At 41.0% G+C, this 24,866-nt stretch overlaps 1 protein-coding gene across 6 annotated transcripts in view; it reads right to left on the minus strand.

Annotated features, from left to right (window-relative positions):
* Positions 1 to 20,195, minus strand: part of BCLAF3 (BCLAF1 and THRAP3 family member 3) — a 60,402-nt gene extending 40,207 nt beyond the window's left edge. For 3 of the 6 annotated variants that reach the window (XM_032389553.1, XM_032389554.1, XM_032389552.1), the window contains exons 1-2: positions 17,698 to 19,569; positions 3,282 to 3,355 (exon numbers count right to left, since the gene is read on the minus strand). In XM_032389553.1, the coding sequence (XP_032245444.1) occupies positions 3,282 to 3,322 (41 nt within the window). In that variant the 5' untranslated portion in view covers positions 3,323 to 3,355; positions 17,698 to 19,569. The other 3 variants (XM_032389549.1, XM_032389550.1, XM_032389551.1) reach the window with 3 other exon arrangements.
* Between the last annotated feature and the right edge of the window lie 4,671 nt (positions 20,196 to 24,866).

The following is a 24,866-nucleotide window of genomic DNA, read 5'->3' on the forward strand; positions in this document are numbered from 1 at the left end:
CATCAATTTGCTATATCTGTATTCTAAATTGTCCATCTGGGTGTCTGATTACTGTTCTGGCCAATTCAACAAGCATATTCTTTCCATCTGAACTAACATATCCCATGTGCCTATCAAAATGGGCTGAGCACACCTATCCTGCTGGAGGAGACCAGCTTAGGTACACAGTAAGATCCATTTTGGAAGACTGCTGACAGCAAAGTTTGGGCAAAAGAGCCAGTCAGCAAAAGCTTGTATCAGGTTCAACAGTCAGGGAAGAAACAAGCAACAGGAAGGTCAGATTCACACAAATAAATGTGTAGGAGAGTCTCTGGGAAACTGAACATAACCTCTGAAATTAAATTAGATTCTAAGAGTTTATGATACCACAATAAACCCAAACTCAGACTCAAGACTGACCCTGCAGTTTCCCCAATTGATTGACTATTCTTTCTACTAAGGCTATGTCAAGGAGCAAAAAACTACATACTTAGTGTGTGGAGTGGGAGGGGGAAGAAGGTATTAAGACTTGAATTTCATACTTAGTTCCTCCATAAATACTACTAACATAGATAAATTGCTTTTCTTTCCCAGACCTGTTCCCTTACATGTGCTGTTGAAATAGAGCTTATAACTTTGGTGAATGTGGGCTTTAATGTAGCCATCATGCTCCCCAGGAACAGCACATCTTTTCTGTAACTACCTTCCCCAATACCTCAGCATTGCCAACATCAAGACTTCATTCCCATGGAGGAGGAAGAAGGCTCCTATGTCCAGAGAAACAAGTCTGAGTTGCCTGGACTTCAAGGGCAAAGAGCACCACTATCTGGAATACAATAAAGTTCAATTCTGTACCTAGGGACCTTTCCTCCCATCTAACCTTTCCAATTTTCCCAATCTCCTCCCTGAGGGCTTAATGTCTTCTAATCAACAAGGCAGCTACCCTTGCAGCTTTTGTTACTGCCCACCTTCCGAAGCTGCCAGAGAGTTGGAACAACCACGAGTCAGACCCTTTCCATTTGGTGACACATCTGTGTCCTCCCTGTGAAAAAGGAGGCAGATTTATCTTCCTCATATACATACTGGGATTTATATACTAGACTTGGCAATATCTCCCTCTGGAGTCACCAAGCTAGATGTACTAGCAAGTGCATTATTTAGCTTAAGAAGGAACTCTGTCATCTCGCTGGCGGCACCTCATCACAGGAAGAAGCAAGCAGAGCCTCTGAGGACCTTCTGGAAGAGTGCGTGTCTTCCATCGCTAAGGAGAAAAACTGGCAGCCAGAGACAGAGGTCTTCCAGACTGGATGAAATATTCAATTTCTTACTTTAATCCTTACTTTATAATGAATATTGCTTTGTTATTATATTTCACATAAGGTATTTTATTGTATAAAATCCCGTTTTTTTGAAGGAGATTGCTGGAATGGTTACTATCATTTTCAATTCTCCTAAGGAAACAAAAGAGATCTGAGGAGTCTGTTGGGAGACAATTCCCCTCGGGTCTCCTGCATTCTGCACTGGTAAGCAGAGGCACTACAGCCTTTGTTCCGAGACACCGCGGCCTGGGAAGATGTAGATAGGGCCTCCCTCAGGGAAAAAGGGCCAATTTGTTTGCTATCCAGGATATGTCTCCTCCAAGGCAAAGACTGGGTGGGTTTGCTTGTAGCCCCTGATGAGGCTTGGGTTCCTCAGCTGTGTGTGGCCACCGCAGTGCTCTGCTCTGCAGCTCCCACCCTCAGGAGACTGGGGAGTAAGGGAAACACAGGAACACGATGCTCAGGCTGCCTGCTGTACCATGAGTCAGAAAGGCCTTTGTCTCTGACCCAGGAGTGCCCTGTGGCAGGCTAATGTGTTAGCTTGCAAGTAATGTCAAATATCAGCTACTTTACAGTTTGGTGTTTTTTTTAAAGATTTTATTTATTTATTTGACAGAGAGAGACACAGGGAGAGAGGGAACACAAGCAGGGGGAGAGGCAGAGGGAGAAGCAGGCTCCCCGCTGAGCAGGGAGCCCAATGCGGGGCTCAATCCCAGGACCCTGGGATCATGACCTGAGCCGAAGGCAGACGCTTAATGACTGAGCCACCCAGGCGACCCCAGATACTTTATAGTTTTTGACAAAGAGTCCTGAGAAGGAATCTAGAAATCAGGCACTAAGTTTGGCAGGTCTTCTGTGCCCCTTCATCGGGGCCTATCACAAAAGTGTTAAACAAAACAACCTCTGTGATGCCCTCCATATTAAAATCATTCCTTTGTTTATATTCCCTTTTCTTCCTGAAGCTCCTTCTTGTTACAACTTGGTCTTGCAAATTACAAAATGAAAACTGTTACAGAAATGATTGATTTGTCATTGTAGAACCATAAAGAATAAGCACAATGGCCAAGTATTAACATGAAAAGTTCTGGTCTGCTTTTTATGTATGTAATTATGGTCCTTTTTTAAGTCCTAGAATGTACTAGTCACTTTCATAGCTCTGTGTCGTTGCTCCTGTTGCCCCTCTTAACTGGAATACTTTTCTCCTTTGTTTCTGCCTTGACAAATTCTACCCATCCTTAAATGGGCAGCTGAAATTTCATCTCTTCTTTGAAGACTTTCTTAGGATCCCCTTTTTCCCTCCATAAGAGCAGAATTATTCCTTCTCTGTGGACCCAGCATACTCTGTCCCAGTCAGTAGCACTGCACTGAACCTGCAGCATCAGAGCTGACTGTGGTGCCAATCACCCAGCCAGGCTGCCTGCTTGCTGAGGCCCCAGAAGATGTCATATTGCCTTTGTAGCCCCAGAACCTGCAGCAGGTATACAATAAATACTGGTTGAACTGTTCCGATCTAATTATATGTATATACTATTGATACTGCCAACCAGGAAAGAAGAAAGTTGAACCACAACTGAGTTACTCAAAACTCTATTATTCTTCCATGAAGAAGAAATAGGTAACTCCTGATTTTCTAACTTCCAATTTTTTCAAAGATATTGACTATGAAAAAAAAAAAAACACTCAAGAGTTCTAAACCACTTACTGATGCAAAAAAATGTAACACTCAAAGATGTTTCTCACTCTCCCTTGCTGTGGCCATTGCATTTCTTCTTATTATGGATTAATTCAAGCTGCCAGCCATAATTAAAGAAAGATGTCAGCTTTCAGAATCTAGAAATACAATCTCTATCACTGTAAAATACCTACTGTGAATAACCAGGTCCCATGAGCTTATTAAAATAGGTTCTTAACAGTACCAGTGAACTTCAAAGTCAAAGCACATCTCAAACCCAAGCTTACTCTACTAAACTAAGAATTGCTCACCTGTGTTTCCACCTGGGGGATCGAGAGCGTGACCGTGCCATCCTTTGACACTTGAGCCACTATCCACTTTTACACTGCAAAGAAACACAGTATTAGCAAGTTCATAGGAAGAGCCTGCAATCTGCTCTAAAATCAGTGAATACCACCAACAAAAAAGTACTTAAGTTCTCTGTATCTGTTTCTTCATCTGTAAAATGGGGATGATAATAATAGAACCCACCTTACTGGAATGTTGTGAGGATAGAATGAATTAAATCAGGGGTCAGCAACCATGTCCTATAGAGGGCCAGACAGTAGGCTTTCTGGGCTATTTGAGAGAGAGAGTGAGAGAGAGAGAGCCCAAGAGGGGGTAGGGTCAGGGGGAGAAGCAGACTCCCCGCTGAGCAGGGAGCCAGATGGTGGGACTTGATCCTGGGACTCCAGGACCATGACCTGAGCCGAAGGCAGTCACTTCACCAACTGAGCCACCCAGGCGCCCTGGCCATATAAGGTCTTTACCACATCTTCTTCTTCTTTTTTTCTTAAAAACAACTCTTTAGGGCGCCTGGGTGGCTCAGTTGGTTAAGCGACTGCCTTCGGCTCAGGTCATGATCCTGCAGTCCCTGGATCGAGTCCCACATCGGGCTCCCTGCTCGGCAGGGAGTCTGCTTCTCCCTCTGACCCTCCCCACTCTCATGTGCTCTCTCTCATTCTCTCTCTCTCAAATAAATAAATAAAATCTTTAAAAAACAAAAAAAACAAAAAAAACAAAAAAAACCCCAACTCTTTAAAAATATAAAACCATTCTTGGGCGCCTGGGTGGCTCAGTTGGTTGAGCAACTGCCTTCGGCTCAGGTCATGATCCTGGAGTCCCTGGATCGAGTCCCACATCGGGCTCCCTGCTCAGCAGGGAGTCTGCTTCTCCCTCTGATCCTCCCCCTCTCATGCTCTCTGTCTCCCATTCTCTCTCTCAGGTAAATAAATAAAATCTTTAAAAAAAAAATGCCTTTAAAAATATAAAACCATTCTTAACTCAAGGGCCACACAAAAACAGGCCCCCAAAGCCAAATACACTGTAGTGTGATGATCCCTGAGTTGTCATTAAGAGTGCTCAGAATGGTGCCTGGCACACAGCAACTGCTAAATAAGTGTTCCAAAAAGAGGAAATCCAGGGCACCTGGGTGGCTCAGTTGGTTAAGCGACTGCCTTCGGCTCAGGTCATGATCCTGGAGTCCCAGGATCGAGTCCCGCATCGGGCTCCCTGCTCAGCAGGGAGTCTGCTTCTCCCTCTGACCCTCCCCCCTCTCATGTGCTCTCTCTCTCAAATAAATAAATAAAATCTTTAAAAAAAAAAAAAAAAAAAAAAGAGGAAATCCTTACCCAGAACTCCTCTATCTGAACCACTACTACCTTCCTGTCTTTCACCATGTATATAAATACTTCATATAATCACAGTCAAAATGTTTAGGGTTACTTGATGATACACCCTGCTTTTTAAATTGCTGGATAATAAGAATAATTTATAGCACTAAATTGGTACCTAACTTCCACCAGATAAACCATAACTTGATTAAGCATGATTAAACATTAAGTTTGCTTTTGATTTTTTTTTGGTAAAACAAATAATGTCAAATAAATACATTTTAAAAGTTATGTAAACTTGATTTTTAAAATATTAAGTCTTTAAAAGAAGCTACTAGCTTTAGGAACCAGATTTTTTAAACATGTGATTAGGGTATAATCTTTTATATTAGCTATTATTTACATTTTAGTAATCCTCCTTAGTTCTGATACTATACTTAGTTCTGAACTACTATAAGTAGTTCCCAACTTATTGGCCCCAAACTACTGGTGGCTTTCAAAATTATTGCCATGGATAGATAAATAATACATGGAGCCACCATGCACAGACTATAGAATGAATAAGTATGTGTCTCAAGTATTATAACCTCTATTTTGCAAATTTCTGAAGATAGCATGGTCATTGTTAAAATATAAATGGCTTCTTGGGGCGCCTGGGTGGCTCAGTTGTTAAGCGTCTGCCTTCAGCTCAGGTCATGATCCCAGGGTCCTGGGATCGAGCCCCACATCGAGCTCCCTGCTCCGCGGGAGGCCTGCTTCTCCCTCTCCCACTCCCCCTGCTTGTGTTCCCTCTCTGTGTCTCTCTCTGTCAAATAAATAAATAAAATCTCTAAAAAAATAAAATAAAATAAAATATAAATGGTTTCTTGTAACTATGTAGTTTTTCCATTGACTGATACAAAAAGCACAACTATTATTATGTGGACACTTGTTTAAAAAGGGAGTCCCCATAGTCAAACATCTGCAAACTACTGTTATAATGAATTTCAGAAGAAAGTAAAAGTATATAAGGCTAAAGGACTGGAACCACATCACTCACCAGAAAGCATTCAATTCAATTCATTTATTTATATAGTGCCTCTTTCCAAAAAGAAATTGAGGCTAGTAAGAACAATTAGTTCAGAGGTACTATGAAATTAAGACACTAACTAAAGGGGGAAATTCTCTCATTAAAACTATCAAAATGCATTTCTTCAACAAATATTACTGAGTTACTATTTGCCAGCCACTGTTCTGGGGATACAGCAATGAACAGAAATAGGGAAAAATTCCTGTGTTCTGCAGTTTACATTCTACTGAGGGAATTTATAACTTATAACTTAACTAAAGCAGCTTTGGGTATCAGTTCATACCTATGAAGCTGAACAAAAATTAAAATCCCAAGGTTGGTGAGAGGGGATGACACCAAATATTGTTGGTGATGATGAAAAAGCATAATTTTTCTGGAAGATAATATAATTTTTACATTTTATTCATTTTTTTATTTTTATTTTTTTAAGTAAGCTATATGCCCAACGTGGGGCTTGAACTCATGACCCCAAGATCAGAATTTGCATACTCCATCAACTGAGCCAGCCAGGTATCCCTCCATTTTATTTTTTTATTTTTATTTATTTTTACTTTTTTGAAAAACAGATTTTTTGAGATATAATTCACATACCATACAATTCACTCATCTTAAGGGTACAATTCAATGTTTTTTAGTATATTCACAGAGATGTACAACCAACACCACAATCTAATTTTAGAACATTTTCATCTCCTTTAAAAGAAACCCCATTAGCAGTTGCTCCCCCTTCCTTCCCTCCTTTGATTAGCCCCTTTCTATGGATTTGCCTATTCTGGACCTTTCATATAAATGGACTCATACAATATATATTTTGTGACTGGTTTCTTTCCCTTACCATAATGTTTTCAAGGGTCATCCCTATTTTACCATCTATCAGTACTTCATTCTTTTTATGGCACATTTTATTTATTTATTCCTCTCCCAGTGGACATTTGGGTTATTTCTATAGTTTTGGTTATTATGAATAATGCTGCTATGAACATTTGTGTATCCGTTTTTATATGGACATATGTTTCTATTTCTCTTGGGTATATACCTAGAAGTGGAATTGCTGGGTCATATGATAACTCTATGCTTAACTTTTATTATTATTATTTTTTTAAGTAGGCACCATACCCAACATGGAGCCCAACGTGGAGCTTGAACTCACAATCTTGAGATCAAGACCTGAGCTGAGATCAAGAGTCAGATGCTTAATCAACTGAACCACCCAGGGGCCCCTATGTTTAACTTTTAAAGACACTGCCAAACTTTTCCAAAGCAACTGCGCCATTTCATATTCCCACCAGCAATGTATGAGGGTTCCCATTTTTCCACATCTTCACCAACATTTGCTATTGTCTGCCCTTCTGATTATAGCTATTCTACTGGGCTGACGTGGTACTTCATGGTTTTGATTTGCATTTCCCTAATGATGGGTAATCTTGAAATATGTAAGAAATTATGAAACTAATCATGCCTACTTTCTTTTAATCTAATAATTTTAGTTTAAACTTACTACTCTAAGATAATAATTTAAAAGGAAAAAATCAGCTATATATACTAAGATGTTTAATATTAGCTTTATCTATAATAGGAAAGGAAAAAAAAAAACCACCCAAACTAGTTATAACCCTAATGCCCAGGAAACAATAAAAGATTAAACAAATATAAAACATATGTATCTAGGGGCACCTGGTTAGCTCAGTCGGTTAAGCTTCTGACTTCGGCTCAGGTCATGATCCCAGGGTCCTGGGATGGAGCAAGGAGTCTGCTTCTCCCTCTCCCTCTGCTCCTCCCCCTGCTTGTGTGCACACGCTCTCTCTCTCAAATAAAATCTTTAAAAAAACACATATATTGGGGTGCCTGGGTGGCTCAGCCATTAAGCGTCTGCCTTCCACTCGGGTCATGATCCCAGGGTCCTGGGATCAAGCCCCGCATCGGGCTCCCTGCTCAGTGGGAAGCCTGCTTCTCCCTCTCCCACTCTCCCTGCTTGTGTTCCCTCTCTCGCTGTATCTCTCTCTGTCAAATAAATAAATAAAAATCTTAAAAATAAAAATAAAAATAAAAAACCACATATATCTAGTCACTTCCTACCTTTCTATTAGCCTTATGTATGTCTTTTCCTCCATATACCCTACTAGTCCTCCACACCACACTACTTGCTTTTCCCTGATCATGCTCTCCCTACCACATAGATGGCCTTCTCTCACTCTACTTGACAAATCTCTATTCTTTCAGGACTGTTTGACCATTATCTCCCCCGGGATTCTTTCCTTGACAATCTTACTTTCCCCGAGTTTCTTTCTTCTTGGGAATTCTGGGTTTATTCTGAGATTATTTGAATACATTGTGATTATTTGTTTAAATAACTCTATTTGTTTCAATAAACAAAAGACTCCAAACAACTTATCAGAGAACACAAAACTCTAATGACCTATGGTCATAAGATGTGGAACAATAGGGACTCTCATACACTGCTAGGGAGTGTACATGAGTATTAACCAGTTTGGAAGGAGTTGACAGTAACCATTTAAAGTTGAACATGCTCATATCCCATAGCCCAGCAATTCCATACAGAAATAGCCTTTAGAGTAGTGGCTCTCAAACTTCAGTGTGCAAGAGAATCACCTGAAAGGCTTGTTAAAACACAGATTGCTGGACCCTACCCCAAAGGCAGGACTTAACTTCTATCAGGTTCCCAAGTGATATGGATGCTGTTGGTTCAAGGAATACAGAATTACTGGCTTAAAGGAAAAGGTGAGGGGTGACTTGGGAGAAAATAAGATTTATTAACTGTGTGATTAAAAAAAGTATTACTCAGGGGCGCCTGGATGGCTCAGTTGGTTGGGCGTCTGTCTTCAGCTCAGGTCATGATTCCAGGGTCCTGCAATCGAGCCCCTCATCGGGCTCCATACTCAGCAGGGGAGTCTGCTTCTCCCTCTCCCTCTGCCCCTCCCCCTGCTTGTGTGCACTCTCTCCCTCAAATAAATAAATAAATAAATAAAATATTTTTTTAAAGTATTACTCAGAATATTTTCCTTTAATATATTAAAATTAGCTTTATTAAAATTCAAACTATTCACTTGAAAATGAGTGAATTTTATTGCATATAAATTATACCTCAGGGGCGCCTGAGTGGCTCAGATGGTTAAGCGTCTGTCTTCGGCTCAGGTCATGATCCCAGGGTCCTAGGATCGAGCCCCACATCGGGCTCCCCGCTCAGCAGGAAGCCTCCTTCTCCCTCTCCCACTCCCCCTGCTTGTGTTCCTGCTCTCACTCACTCTCTGTCAAATAAATAAATAAAATCTTAAAAAAAAATTATACCTCAAAGCTGTAAAAAAGTTAGCTTTGAGGTGATGAAAACACTCTGAAATTAGATCAGATATTATGAAGATGGTTGCACAACTCTGTGAACTCTGTGAACATACTAAAAACCATTGAATTGCACACTTATTTAAACCTGTAAATTACGTCTCAATAAAACTTTTTTAAAAAGTTAACTTTGTTTGCAATTGCTTAGTGCACATCAGCTAGTAATGAAAAGTACTGGTTCAGGGGCTTAATGGATAAGAGAGGAGGAGAGTTCATTTAAAACCATAGAGTAAAAACCTAAGAGTGGTTTTTACATTTTTAAAGGGTTGTTATTGTTGTTGTTGGAGGTGGCGGGGGGGGGGGGGGGGGGGGGGGGGGGGGGAGGAGGAGAATATGTAACAGAAACTGTCTGTGGAGCACAAAGCCTAAATATTTACTATCTGGTCCTTTACAGAAACATTTTGCCAGTCTCTGATTTAAAGTAATTTATTTGTGACTAGCAAAATTAATAAAAGGAACCAGCTTCAGGACACAAAGAGAGAAAAGACTGAAATATCAGCAGGGTTTGTGACCAGGGAGAAGGAGATGTCAATAACAGAAGATAACCTGGTTTGTACTGCTACTTCAGAGTGAACTGTACAGGACCAGGGGTAGTGAATGAACCCCTCTGCCCTTAAACACAGAAAGATGACTAGACAGCAAGGGCCTACACTCCCAGGAAGATGCTGAAGAGGATGCTGGTGCCAAAAGAGGCCATGTCTACCATGACAGCACTGGACACATCCCCTGACTCAAGTGAAAGACCCAGCTCCAGCAATTCTCCTCTTCCTCCCACAACACTTGCCCTCTTCAGTAGATCCTTCCCATCGCCATAGAACCTTCCTCTTGTGAAGCTCCCAACTCTCCAGAACCACACCCTCCTGGGGCTACCACCTTCTCGCTCCATTTATAACCAACATATATTCCTCAAAGGGCTGCCTGTATACCATAATCATTCCCTCCGACTCTTGCTTGGCCCCTCACCAATCTGGCCTTCTAATCCACCAAACTGCTCTAGTCAAAATCACTAATCAAATCCATGTCACTAAATCCAATGGAGATTTCTCCTCCTTATCCTGGACCTACCAGTAGCACTTGCCAATCATACCTTCCTTCCAAAAACATTTTCTTCACTTGAATTACAGAATACTACATTTTCCTGGTTTTCCTCCTACCTCTAACAATTCCTTCTGTCTCCTTTGCTGGTTTCTCCTCATGTCTTCCTTCACCACTCTGACCCCTAAATAGTGAAGCCAGCTGTCCTCTAAATAGTGACTTCAGTCTTTGGGCCTCTCATTATCTACACTCGTTCCCCAGTCTACACCCTCACTTAGTCTCATGGCTTTAAATACTCTTTATAAACTAACAACCCCCAAATTTGTATCTCCAGCCCTCACCTATCCTCTGTACTGCAGTCTTACATATCCAACAACCTACTGGATTCTATAAACATGTCCAAGAGCAAACTCCTGACTTCCCTCCAAAATCTACTCCTCCTATGGTCTCTGTCCCACCTCAGTAAATGGCAGCTCTATCCTTTGAGTTTACAATAAAATGGAAACATAAATGTCCAATAAACTGAAAAGATACTCAACTATACCTAATCAGGAAGATAAAATTAAAACAATAAGATACCATTTCATACTCATGAGATTTGCAAAATTTTTAAAGTCTAATGATTTCCATGAGTTTACAAGAAAGTTAAAAAAGAGAATTCCTCATCTGAGGAAAATTCCTCCCCCAAAAAACAGGAAGCAGAAGAAAACTCTAAGTCTATACTCCAAGCAGAATTAGATATCTCCAAAAGCATTTAAGGATATATTTTTTAAAAACCTCACCCTGAATCAGAACTTAAAAACTAAGAACAGAAATAAATTAAAAAAAAAAAAGAGTGAAATGACAGAAGAAAAGTTAAGTGAACTCAGAGAAAAAAATGGGAGAAAAAAAGACTAAATTATCTCAGAAGTGAAGATAAATTACAAGGTGTCCTAAGGGAGAATAAACTCAAATGAAAATTTACTAAGGGACATCAAAGAAAAGCAGGAAAACAACAACAAAAAAAATGAAAATAACAATGAGTGAGTGTGTGAGTGAGTGAGTGAGACAGAGATTGAGTCAGAGTGAAAGTAGTAGAACTAGAAGACAGGTAAAGAAGGAATAATATTTGTATTAGTGTAGTCTCTGAGAAGAAAAATGAAACAATGGAAATAAACTAATATTTAAACTAAAATTCAGGAAAAGTTTCCAGGGACGCCTAGGTGGTTCAGTCACTTAAGCATCCGACTCTTGATATTGGTTCAGATCATAATCTCAGGGTTGTGAGATTGGGCCCCATGTCGGGCTCCATTCTGGGCATGGAGTCTGCTTAAGATTCTCTCTCCCTCTCCCTCTGCCCGTCCCTCACTGCTCATGCTCTATCTCTCTCGAAAGAAAGAAAGAAAGAAAGAAAGAAAGAAAGAAAGAAAGAAAGAAAGAAAGTAAGTTTCAGAAATGGAAAAATACCTGAATCTATACAATGAAGGGCTCACCAGATACCTGGGAAAATTAACCTAAAACAATCAACTCTGAAACGTAGCCTAGTAAAAACTATTTGATTTCAAAGATAAAGATAAAATCCTCAGGGGGCCTGAGTGGCTCAGTCCGTTAAGCATCTGACTCTTGGTTTCAGCCCCTGTTATGATCTCAGGGTCATGGGATCAAGCCCTGCATAGGGCTCTGCACTGGGCGTGGAATCTGCTTGAGATTCTCTCCCTCTGCCCCCCCCCCCCTCCACCCCCCCCCCCCCCCCCCCGGTCATGCTCTCGCACACTCTCTCTCAAATAAATAAATAAACAAAATCTTTAAAAAAAGATAAAATCCTCAAGACCTCTAGGTAAAAAGAATAAATAACTTATAAATCCAAAAGAAGTAGACTAGCATCAGATATTTCAAAACTAACAAAGCAAGGCAACAATGGGTCATCATTTAGTATAAAAAAATAAAATAAAATCAGTGAAACTAAGTGTGAACCAAGGATTTTATATCAGTCAAGCTGTCCTCCAAATATCAAAGCTAAAGAAAAAAAGTTTTCAGCATACAAGAACATAGGGAATTTCTGTTCTTAACTAGCCCTTTCTGAGAAATCTACTAGGTAGAGGATGAGTTTCATCCAATCAAATTATGAGTGAGAAAATGTCAGTAAAGGACCAATCGTAAGCATTAAAAAATATGTAAGTGTACATATAAGACATTAAAAGAACGAGGAGGATGAAGGTGAAAGACTAATGTAAAATTGTGGCAAAACTGTGACAAAGTAGAAAAACTACAACTAAAAAATGGGAGAAGAAGAGACAGGAAAAGAAAATAATGGTAAAAGTTCAATGTTGTATAGGCAATAGATGGGTTGAAAGCATCCTGAGGGGGGAAACCTGATAAATCAGATATTAAGAGGTTAGACAAATCAACACACAGTGCTGGGACAACGGCATATCCACAAGCAAAACAATAAAGTTCAACCCTACCTCACACCATATACAAAAATTAACTGAAAATGGATCAAAGACCTAAATGTGAGAGCTAAAACTGTAAGAGGAAAACATAAAGGTAAATATCTTTGTGATCTTAGATCAGATATTACATTAAAAACACAGGCAACAGGAGAAAAAACAGATAAATCAGGCATCATCAAAATTTAAACATTTACACTGTAAAGGATACTATCAAAAAAGCAAAAAGGAAACCCACAGAATGGGAGAAAATTTTTTGCAAATCATATCTGATAAAGGATTGTATCTAGAATATACAAAAAAACCCAAAACTCTCTTACAATTCAATAATAAAAGACAACCCAATTAAGAAATGGGCAAAGGAGCTGAATCAACATTTCTCCAGAGAAGGTATACAGATGCCCAATAAACACACAAAAAGATGTTCAACATCATTAATCATTAGGGAGATGCAAATCAAAATCATGAGATACCACTTCACACCAACTAGATAGCTATTAACAAGTGCTGAAAGGATGGAGAGATAAGGGAAGCCTCATACATTGCTGGGGGAAATGTAAAATGATGCAGCAGCTTGGGAAAACAGTCTGGCAGTTCCTTAAAAAATTAAACACAGAGGGGCACCTGGGTGGCCCAGTCGGTTGAGCATCCAACTCTTGGTTTCAGCTCAGGTCATGATCTCAGGGTGGTGGAATAGATCCCTGTGTTGGGCTCTGCTCTCAGTACGGAGTCGGCTTGTCCCTTTCCCTCTGCTCCTCCCTCCACTCGTGCTCTCTCGCTCCCTCCCTCCCTCCCTCTCTCTCTCTCTCAAATAAATAAATAAAATCTAAAAATAAATCTTAAAAAAGAATTAAACAGGGGTACCTGGGGGATGCAGTCTGGGGGGCGTCCTACTCTTGGTTTTGGCTCAGGTTGTGAGCTCAGGGTCGTGAGATCAAGCCCCGTGTAAGGCTCTGCACTCAGTGTGGAGTCTGCTTGGGATTCTCTCTCCCTCTGCCTGTACCCCTCCCACTCATGCTCTCTCTCTCTCTCTAAAAAACTAAATAAATAAATCTTTAAAAAAAATTAAACGGAGTTACCATATGACCCAGCAATTCTACTCCTACATATATAACCAAATAAAAATATGTCCACACAAAAACTTGTACACAAATATTCATAGCAGCATTAGTCATAATGGCTAAAAAGTAGAAACAATTCTACTGCCCAGAGATAAGTGAATAAACAAAATGTGGTATACCCATACAAATGAACATTATTTGGCCATAAAAAGGAATGAAGTACTAACACATGGTCAAACAGGAATGAATCTTGAAATCATTATGCTAAGGGAAGGAAGCCAGTTACAAAAGACCACATATTGTATGATTCCATTTATATGAAAGGTTCAGAATACGCAAATCCACAGAAACAGAAAGTAGACTCGTGGTTGCCTGGGCGGGGTGGTGGGGTGGTGGGGTACTGGGGAGAATAGACACAGGGTTTCTTTGGGGGATGATGAATATGTTTTAAAACTGGACTGTGGTGATGGCTGCACAACTCTGCATACACCAAAAAACACCGAGGTGCACACTTTTCAATGGGTGAATTGTGTGATATGTTAATCATATCTCAGTAAAGACATTACCAAAAAGAAAAAAAATCAACTGACAAAAATTTCGTACTAAATAGGAACCCAGCATTTACAAATGCAGAGAATTCCCCAGGAAAGCCTTTGCAACAAAGAAGCCACAATCTCAGCACAGAACCGGACAGAGTTAGAGCCCACAGAACAAGAGGGTGACCAGCAAATCAGAGGAAGCCCTGAGGAGACCAGAACATGGATTAATGCTCTTGGCTACAGGGGCTAGGTGTTACCATCAGTTTTTCAACAGAAGGACCTGGAAGTGGATAAAGAATCTCACTGCTGCCTATCATTAACCTACTATGATTTCATGAATACAATGTATTTTTTTTCACACACACAAAAGTTTAAATAAACAACCAGGGGAGTAAGGGCATTTATAAAGGTATAAGGACAAAGGTCAACCATAAGAACAAAAATACAAGCCTTCCTAAATACCACCCCCCCAATTTTTTAAATAAAAGAGCAAAAAATACACCTCATAGCCAAAGAAACAGCAAATATAACAAAATATTATGATAGAGTTGAGGTCAAATATATTAGTCCTAACAGTAAATGTGAATGGGCTTAACTCACCTATTAAAATAAAAAGTTTCAATCTGGCTTGCAAAACAAAACTCAAGGAGTTGTACAAGATACATCTAAAACAAAGTGATGTTGAAACATTAAAAATGAAAGGATGGGGGCGCCTGGGTGGCTCAGTCGTTAAGCGTCTGCCTTCGGCTCAGGTCATGATCCCAGGGTCCTGGGATCGAGCCCCGCATCGGGCTCCCTGCTCAGTGGAAAGCCTGCTTCTCCCTCTCCCACTCCCCCTGCTTGTGTTCTCTCTCTCGCTGTGTCTCTCTCTGTCAGATAAATAAATAAAATCTTTTAAAAAAAAAAAAAAAATGAAAGGATGGCCAAAGTATACCAGGCAATTGGTAACAAAAAGAGAGCAGGGTGGCATTTCTGGGATCAGGCAAAGAATTCAAGTCCTAAAACTTCATCATGACCACAAAAAAAAAAAAAAAAAAAAAAAAAGAGAGAGAGAGAGAGAGACACTTGTTAATGCTAAAAGCTACAATCCATGATTTAGACAGAACACATTAAAATACACATATTCACATGAATATAACACAGCAACCACCTTTATGACACAAAAACTACTTGAGATGCAAGGGACACAGAAACACACTAGTAACACGAGACTTTGTGCACTCTGAGTGGTATATTAGACAATTCAGTGGTCGAGAAATAAGGAGGTAGAAGATCTAAACAGCATAATCAAGAGTAAATCTTAAGGATATTTATCAAACTCTACACTCTGATACTAGAGAATATACATTCTTATCTCATGCCCAAGCCACAGTCACCAAAAGTACTCAGATATTACGTCACAAAGAAAACATCAGTGACTGCCATGAAATAGAAGTATTACAAATATCCTCTGATCATAATGTAATAAAACTAGAATTTACTAATAAAAATAAAAGCTCTTCCACCTAGAAATTTAAAAACCTCCTATTAAATGAGTATCCTATAACTGAAATTATAGATTTCTAAAGAAATGACAATGAGAACACTACATATCACATTCTATGGGATATATTTAAAGTGGTGATCAAAGGGAAATTTGTTGCTCTAAACATATTTATCAATAAAAATGAAGTAATATAAATTCATTTCCAAGGTTAAAAAAAAATAAGGTAAACCAAAAGAAAGCACAAGGAAGGAAATAATAAAGATAAAAACAGAGGAAGTGAATGTGACAGAGAACAGAAAACTAGATCTGAGTAATAATACAAAATTCTGTAGTTTTTGAAAAAAATTAAAATAGGTAAACCACTATATAATGTGATTAAGAAAAAGGGGAAAACACAAATATACAAAAATAAGAGAGAGTGAGGGAGAAAGCAACCACTGAAATAGAAGAAAATTTTTTAAATCATGAGAGATTACTGTGTAGCTCTCCACCTAATAAATTTGAAAAGCCAGACAATAGAGATAATTTGCTAGAAAAATACAAACTACCAAAATTGACCCCATGATAGTTAGAAAGCTTAAACAGCTAAGCAAAATAAGTCAATCAGAGAAAAACAAATACCATATGATTTCATTCATATCTGGAACTTAGGAAACAAAACAGATGAATATATGGGAAGGAAGAAAAAAGGAGAGAGAGGGAAGGAAACCATAAGAGACTCTTAACGATAGAGAACAAACAGAGGGTTGATGGAGGGAGGTGGGTGGAGGATGGTCTAGATGGGTGATGGGTATTGAGGGCACTTGTGATGAGCACTGGGTGTTATATGTAAGTGATAAATCACTAAATTCTATTCCCGAAACCAAAAAATAAATAAATGAATAAACCCTAGTTTTTACAGCTAAAAAAAAAAAGAAAGCTTAAACAGACCAATTTTCATAGAAGAAATAAAGTTATTAAGGAAATATCCCTGAAAAACCATCAGGCCCAGATGGTTTCACAGGAGAATTCTACCAAACCTTCAAACACCAGACAGCCTCAGTGCTCTATAAATCATTCCAGACCTGGTGTATCATGAGAAGGATCAAGCCTATAGGAACATCAACCTTTCAAGGAAGATGAACCAGCCAAGGGGACAGAGAAAGAACATCCTCTGAGGAAGGAGGGAACCCTAGAGCACAGAACCTCATAAATTAAAGAATATTTCAAGAAAGGAGACTTTCATGATAAAAGCTGCATAGAGGTCCAATAAAAGGAATAAAAAAGTGTGAACACACGGCTTCAGGACTAAGTGGAAGATAAGGAGACTTAAGTAAGCTAATTATTAATGATTCCTTCTTGGGACACCTGACTGACTCAGTCAGTGCACCATGCAGCTCTTGATTTCAGGGTTGCCAAGTGCCATGTTGGGTGCAGAGATTTAAAAATAAAATCTTAAAAAAAAACCACACACACACACAACAAAAAAAACCCAACTTCTTCTAACAGGCTTACTGGAAAAGGAGGAAGAAACTGGGTTGTGGCTGGGTGACAGGGATCTAGGGAGTAGGTTTATTGTTGATAAGGAGGGACTATGTGCCTGGCACTGGGGATATAATATAGAATGACACTCATAGTAGAGATGAACCTGTGCCCAATTAGTTCAGTGTTTCCTTTGATTCCTTAATAAAACTCCAAATAATGTAGTCAATTTCTCTCACTATCCCATTTACATATTTCCTTCTTCAACGGTCCATACTAAATTTTTATCAGCAGTCATATTTTATGTTAATTTAGCAAACATTACTAAGTACCAATGACTAGTAGTGGGGAGGCACACAAAGTTGTAAGAGACCTAGTTTCTTTCCCAAGATGCTAAGTTTTCAGTGGATAAGAAGGACCACGGGAGTGCTAGTACTTCCTGGTTCACTAAGTGTCTTACAAATAATATCTCATTTAATCCTCACAACAAACTCTGAGGAAGCTGGAATTAACCTCCATTTTATAGGTGAAAAAAACAAGCTTCAAAAAAGCTAACCAATCTGCCCCAGGTGAAGGACCTGAAACCAGAATCCAAATTCTCAGACTCAAATACTAACACTTCCCCAACTCGCAATTCTTACCTTTAGAAAGATGACCCTGAAGAGACTGCCTGGTCATCTGTGCAGATGCTCGGTCAGCAGAATTGGACTTTAGGATACTTGAGAATAGTTGACATCCTGCATCACATCTAAAATTGCCATCTAAATTTGGAAAGCAGCTTTTCTGCCCTCTAGCTGCCTGAACATTCTGTAGCTGTAGGGTACAAAGACTATGTTTTATTTATCATGATCTCAAGGATTGTGTTTTATTTAGCTTTATATTTGTCCCCCTCAGCTTTACGTATAGTGCCTTTAAATATTTGCTCCTTCAGTATTTGTGCAGATTCATTCATTCACCTAATTTCATAACTCTGATAGCATTCTGAATATAATCTAGGCCAGAATTAAAAAAAAACTTCAAATTTAAGTGAAAGAGCATGGAGCAAAGGGTATCACAGAATGGCTTTTTTGAATTCAGAAATTTACTTTAAAAAATCAAGATGCTTTTGTGCTCTGAAATTTTTACAATATGGCAATAACTGGCAACAAGACAAAGTATGTTTAAACATACCTTCCATGAATGTCCTATTTGACCCTTAAATAACCACCCTATAAAAAAAGATAAGTGCACTATAATATCTAGTTTAGAGTTGAGGAAATTGTCCCTTAGAAAAGGTAAGTGATTTGTGCAGGGCATCAGAGATACTGGAATTCAAGGAAGTTCTGAGTTCAAATCCCCTGTTCACTCTATGATGCCTTTGCCTCACGTGGGTAACACTTCTTTACTAACCTGGTAAAAGTGGAATAAAAAATGAGAAACTGAATTGCTATCAACAAATTTATGAAAAGTGATAGCTAGAGAATGATAATGGTACCTGGTTGGAGAGAAGAACAGAAAGGGCCCAAAAGCGATCCTGTAGAAATTCTTTAAATGCTGCCTTTTGCTAGGGTGTAGAAAAAGACACTCACAGATTGTTGGTGGGAGTGCAAAATAGCACATTCTTTCCAGAGGGAAACTGAGCAATTTACATTTAAAAAAAAACAAACCCAACAATTCTATCATCTAGGAATGTACACTAAGAAGTAATGATGGGTGTGCAGATTTTACATTTTTTCAACAATGTATTTAAGTAGTGAAAAATGGAATAACCAACTAAATAAATTATGAGAGCCATGCAATGGCATGCTATGAAGTCAGGGGAAAAAATGGTTACAAAAGAGAATCCACTTTAGAAAAATCCATACATTCATCTCTGCACAGAAAGAGAATGGAAATGTATACCCAGTAACCATATTCATAATGGTTACTTGGATTGGTGAAACAGTGTATCTTCTTCATCATGGTTTTGCATATGTTAGAAATTTTGTAAATAAATGTGTTACCAAATGTTTCTATATAAAAATATTTCTAACAAGACCTTTAAAGGGGGAGGGCTGTGAAACAACAGCAGGGGCTTGCAAAAGATCATTTTAGTAGCCATTTTAGAAGTACAGTTAAAAAATAACATTTAATAAACATTAGCATATCATAACAATTAAAAAACCATTGAAAAATAAAACTCTCATTATGAATCCCCACCAAAATCTTTCCTTTCCAAATTCCAGTCTCATTCATCCCAGTTCTCATTCAGAAAAATGCTAAAAAGGTTGCTGGGCCAGAAGTCAGACAGACCTTCCTGATTTCTACCTGTAGTTTTTACTTTGTTCCCAGAAAAGAAAAACAGTCACACAGGAGACAGCTCAAAAAGCACCTTGGCAGGAAAATATTTGGGAGAATAAGTTTCTCTCCCATTTCTTTTCCTCCTGACTTCCCGACAGGACAATCCTGACAGTGACCGGCCCAGTTTCTTAATACATCTTAGAAAAGCACAAGGAAATGAGCCAATTTTCAAGATACGTTTTTAAAAACACAAGTTTTACTTTGCAACGCAGGATAAAGAGCATCCTTCACGACTCATTCTGGACGTTACCAGAAGAAGATGCCGCTGCGTGGCCGGAGAGCCTCCGGAGGACAAAGCAAGGGTCTCCTCGGCTCGGGTCCCGCAGGCTACGCGTCCGGGTTCGCCCCAGGGACAAGGGAACGGTCCCTGAACACCACCCCCCTGTCCCCATGACAGTCGCTCCGAACCGCCGGGGCCGCAGCCTGCCGGACGACGGGGGAAGGATCAGAACCACGGCAGCAGGTGCCCGGGTCGCCGCGCCAGTGGCCTGAGGCAGTGGGAGGCGAGAGGTCCCCCGGGAGTCCGAGACCAGCCTGCGCATCCTCCCCACCGCCCCACCCGTCGTCCCACCCGCCGCCCCAAGACGGCCCCTCCCGGGCGACGGACACGCCCTCCCTGCGGGCCGGAGCCTCCTCGCCCCGCCCGCCCCCCGGGGCCGCTCACCCCGCCGGGAAGTCCCTGCCGCCGCCGCCAGCCCGGCCGCCGCCAGCCCCTTGGGCCTCGCCCCTCACGCGGCCGCCGCCTCCCACAGCAGAGGTACCGCGGCTACAACCGCCGGGCCACGGGACCCGGAACCACTTCCTTCCGGAACCGCCTCGCCCCGCCCCCGCTCTGGTCCCGCCCACTGTCCGCGGCCTCGCACCGGCCGGCTCTCCCACCGACCCCTGCTCTCAACTCCCTCGCAGGGAGGGTGCCCCGCCTGGACTGCTCCGGCCAGAGCGCCTGCGCCCTCTGCCGGCCGTTCCCACCTCTGCCGCTCTGTCCAGGGCGCATGCGCTGCCTGCGGCCAGTCCGCCGGGAAAGAAGCACTGCACGAGGTATTCCAGGTCCTGCGATCCTGGGGTCCTGGATGTTGGAGCTCATCCCTCAACCAGAGACAGGAGCTTGGTCCCATGGGCTTTCCACAAATTAAGTTTTCTACCCAGAAAACTAAACCTCCGCTCTGGACCTCCCAAATAGGTTAACAGTACCAACATCTCCCCACCATCCAATTCAAAATACTCACTTTTGTCTGCTCTCTTGATTTCTCTCTTCTCCCACTCCATCCACCAGCCCCGAAAGTAGTATATCCTCACTCTTGGAGCTTTCTCACTAGACACTTTGATATAGTTTTTACTCCCTGCAAGATTTCTCTTTCAGAGTCCACCTCATCTAGTAGTATCACCTTTTACCCTCCCTTGTCACTGCCAGCTGATTGCATTAGAATTTTCCTCTCCATCTAAATTGAATTACAGCCATCATCCCAATGAGTCCAACACCCATGATTGAGCCATGTTTCTTAACTTCCCCAACCCAGATGAATTTACCTCTACTCTACTTTATCCACCCATTCCCAGGCACATATTCTAGCAAATCTAGACATTCATCACTTTATACAGCTCCATCTCTAAAACCTTAGAGATTTATTTCAAATCCTATTTATTTGGACTCACAGTCCTCATCCTTGCAGTCCTATCTCTCCCTTATTCCCAGTGAACTTGGTCTTCAAAGACCAGAGAGCTCTCACATCCCCTGAACCTTCTACCTGATTTAAGTCCATGGCCTTTGACTTCAACAACTCTTGTAAGCAGAGCCCCTGGAATTGCCCTTTGACAACATGGTAACATCAAACCACCACCTTTTAAACACTCCAGTTATCTGCATTTTCCATTCCTACATCTGTGTTTTCAAGTACCACTTGGGAAGAAAAAGTCACACAACTATAACAGAATGATGTCACTACAAATGTATGGATACCCGCTAGAACCTTGGTGCCTCTTTTACATGACCTCTCTCATTTCCAGTAACTGCTGTTATTAACTCTTACTACTCTCTTTAAGCCCCATAGCAATGATCATTTTCCCCTCTTCACACATGATACTGTTTCCTGCTTCACAGAGAAAAGTTCTCAGCACAGTATATAAGGCCTTTCTTTCTCCTTCTTCTTCCTCTTCCTCTTCCTCTTCCTCTTCTTCCTCTTCCCCTTCCCCTTTCCCTTCTCCTTCTTCTGTTTTGGCAATCAAAAAAGACCATGTTAAATCAACTTAAGACAGACTGGTCAGGATGAGAGAATAGAAGAGGCGACTGAAAAGAGAGAAACCTTTGGTAGCTGGAGCCAGGACTGGCCCTAGCTGAAGTAGTTGGGACATTCGTGGGCAACCAGGTGCCAGGCTCAATCAAAGCCCTGCACCACGGCCAGCTTCAGGGGCCCTTCCTCGGTTGCTGCCAAGTTCTGTGCCAGCTACCCCACGCTGGCCATGCCCAGGATGACTGCGTCCCCATGGGCACCCTGGAGCTGCGAGGGGTGGTACATCCACCGGAGGGCGGCCAAGCTCATGTGGTGGCGCTGCCGCTGTATGCGGCCTGCAGGGCCTTCTCCACCAGGGCAATGGCCTCGCAGTGGTGCTCCTTCCAGAGGCGATTGCTGTAGATCTCAGCCCAGTTATTCCCGAAGAAGCAGCCCACGGGTTGTTTCCCGTCCTTGTCCTCATACTTGTACTTGCGGGTCAGCAGGCCCCTGCGAGAAGACTGTGATCAGAGCCGTGGGCCCACACTGCTCCCAGAGGCTGTTCTGGACTGGCAGGGGGCGGGGGGGATGGCGGGGGGCCATATAAGGCCTTTCATTATCTGGTTCCTACTTCACCTTTCTAGCCTTCTAGAGAAGTTTTTGGTGGGAATGTAAGCTGGTGCAGCCACTTTGGAAAACAGTATGGAGTTTCCTCAAAAAGTTAAAAATAGAGCTACCCTATGACCCAGCAATTGCACTACTGGGTATTTACCCCAAAGATGCAGATGTAGAGAAAAGAAGGGCCATATGCACCCCAATGTTCATAGCAGCAATGTTCACAATAGCCAAACTGTGGAAGGACCCAAGATGCCCTTCAACAGATGAATGGATAAAGCAGAAACAATTCTTGAAGGTAGAATAGAAGAAAACCTTCCTGGACTGAAGCCATATATATGCTGATAAAAAGGTCCACCCTTCTTAATCAGACAGATGGGACAATACGTGCAATGGAATGGAAGCAAAAGCAGTATTTGTCTTAAACTGCAAACACTTCAGTACGGTCAGAACACTGAGTACAAAGAGAGACAGAGTGAGAGAGGGAAAACAAGGCAGGAGGAGTGGGAGAGGGAGAAGTGCGCCCCTCTTTATCCTTTTTTGACATTCTGTACAACTCAAATTTGCTTTCAATATTACTGATAAGGGGCACCTGGGTGGCTCAGTCGTTAATCATCTGCCTTTGGCTCAAGTCATGGTCCCAGGGTCCTGGGATCAAGCCCCGCATCAGGCTCCCTGCTCCGCGGGAAGCCTGCTTCTCCCTTCCACTCCCCCTGCTTGTGTTCCCTCTCTCACTCTGTCTCTCTCTGTCAAATAAATAAATAAAATCTAAAAAAATATATTACTGATAAGGTTTCCCAAAGCATTATTTCTGCTTCTGTTTTTACTTAAATTCCATTATTGAGATTTTAGTTTCCTTGCTTCATTCCTTCCTCTCCCTCTCTCTCTTTCAAATCGTCCTATTGCCTTTGCATCTCATCTTACCTTCTTGAAAAAGGATGCTAAACTGGTGATAACATTTCCCTTTTGGATACTGTAGTCAATCATTTTCATAAATATGCTCTTTTCTCCCTTCTGTGATTAGTTTTTGTGTACTTTATTATATATAGATAAATAGATAGAGATATATATTCTTTGAATCATCTTTGAACAAGGTGATCTTTGTTCAGACGTACTGGTTAACAGCACAAGCAGACGGCCCTCACACTATTTGCTGTTCACTTGTGTGGACAGAGAGGTTAAGTAGCTTGCACAAGGTCACATAGCTCTTGGTGTGTATATGAATAACACACAAGTACACATAACACAAAACAAGCCAAACAGAAATAGGTTATTATTTGCCTTTCCATTTATTTTCTTTTTCTTTACAAAGCCAAATCTGCTACTGAATGCTGAGTATGCTTTTTTTTTTTTTTATTAACATATAATGTATTATTTGTTTCAGGGGTACAGGTCTGCAATTCATCAGTCTTACACAATTCACAGCGCTCACCATAGCACATACCCTCCCCAATGTTCATCATCCAGTCACCCCATCCGTCCCACTCCCCACCACTCCAGCAACCCTCAGTTTGTTTCCTGAGATTAAGAGTCTCTTATGGTTTGTCTCCCTCTCTGGTTTGTCTTGTTTCATTTTTCCCTCCCTTCCCCTATGATCCTCTGCCTTGTTTCTCAAATTCCTCACATCAGTGAGATCACATGATAATTGTCTTTCTCTGATTGATTTATTTCGCTTAGCGTAATACTTTCTAGTTCCATCCACGTTGTTGCAAATGGCAAGATTTCATTTTTTGATGGCTGCATAATATTCCATTGTGTATATATATATATATATATATATATATATATATATATCTATATACACACACACCACATCTTCTTTACCCATTCATCTGTTGATGGACATCTTGGCTCTTGCCATAGTTTGGCTATTGTGGACATTGCTGCTATAAACACTGGGGTGCAGGTGCCCCTTCAGATCACTACATTTGTATCTTTGGGGTAAATACCCAGTAGTGCAATTGCTGGGTCATACGGTAGCTCTATTTTCGACTTTTTTTTTTTTTAAGATTTTATTTATTTATTTCACAGAGAGAGAGAGACAGTGAGAGAGGGAACACAAGCAGGGGGAGTGGGAGAGGGAAAGCAGGCTTCCTGCTGAGCAGAGAGCCCTATGCGGGGCTCGATCCCAGGACCCTGGGATCATGAACTGAGCCGAAGGCAGACGCTTAACGACTGAGCCACCCAGGCACCCCTCTATTTTCAACTTTTTGAAGACCCTCCATACTGTTTTCCAGAGTGGCTGCACCAGCTTGCATTCCCACCAACAGTGTAGGAGGGTTCCCCTTTCTCTGCATCCTCACCAACATCTGTTGTTTCCTGACCTTTTTTTTATTATGTTATGTTAATCACCATACATTACATCATTAGTTTTTGATGTAGTGTTCCATGATTCATTGTTTGCGTATAACACCCAGTTCTGACTTTTTTAAGTTTTAGCCATTCTGAGTGGTGTGAGGTGGTATCTCATCGAGGTTTTTATTTGTATTTCCCTGATGCTGAGTGATGTTGAGAACTTTTTCATATGTCTGTTGGCCATTTGGATGTCTTGTTTGCAGAAATGTCTATTCATGTCTTCTGCCCATTTCTTGACTGGATCATTTGTTCTTTGGGTGTTGAGTTTGTTAAGTTCTTTATAGATTTTGGATACTAGCCCTTCATCTGATATG

The sequence above is a fragment of the Phoca vitulina genome, unplaced genomic scaffold (assembly GCF_004348235.1).
Source record: "Phoca vitulina isolate PV1807 unplaced genomic scaffold, GSC_HSeal_1.0 scaffold55, whole genome shotgun sequence".
Lineage (NCBI taxonomy): Eukaryota > Metazoa > Chordata > Mammalia > Carnivora > Phocidae > Phoca > Phoca vitulina.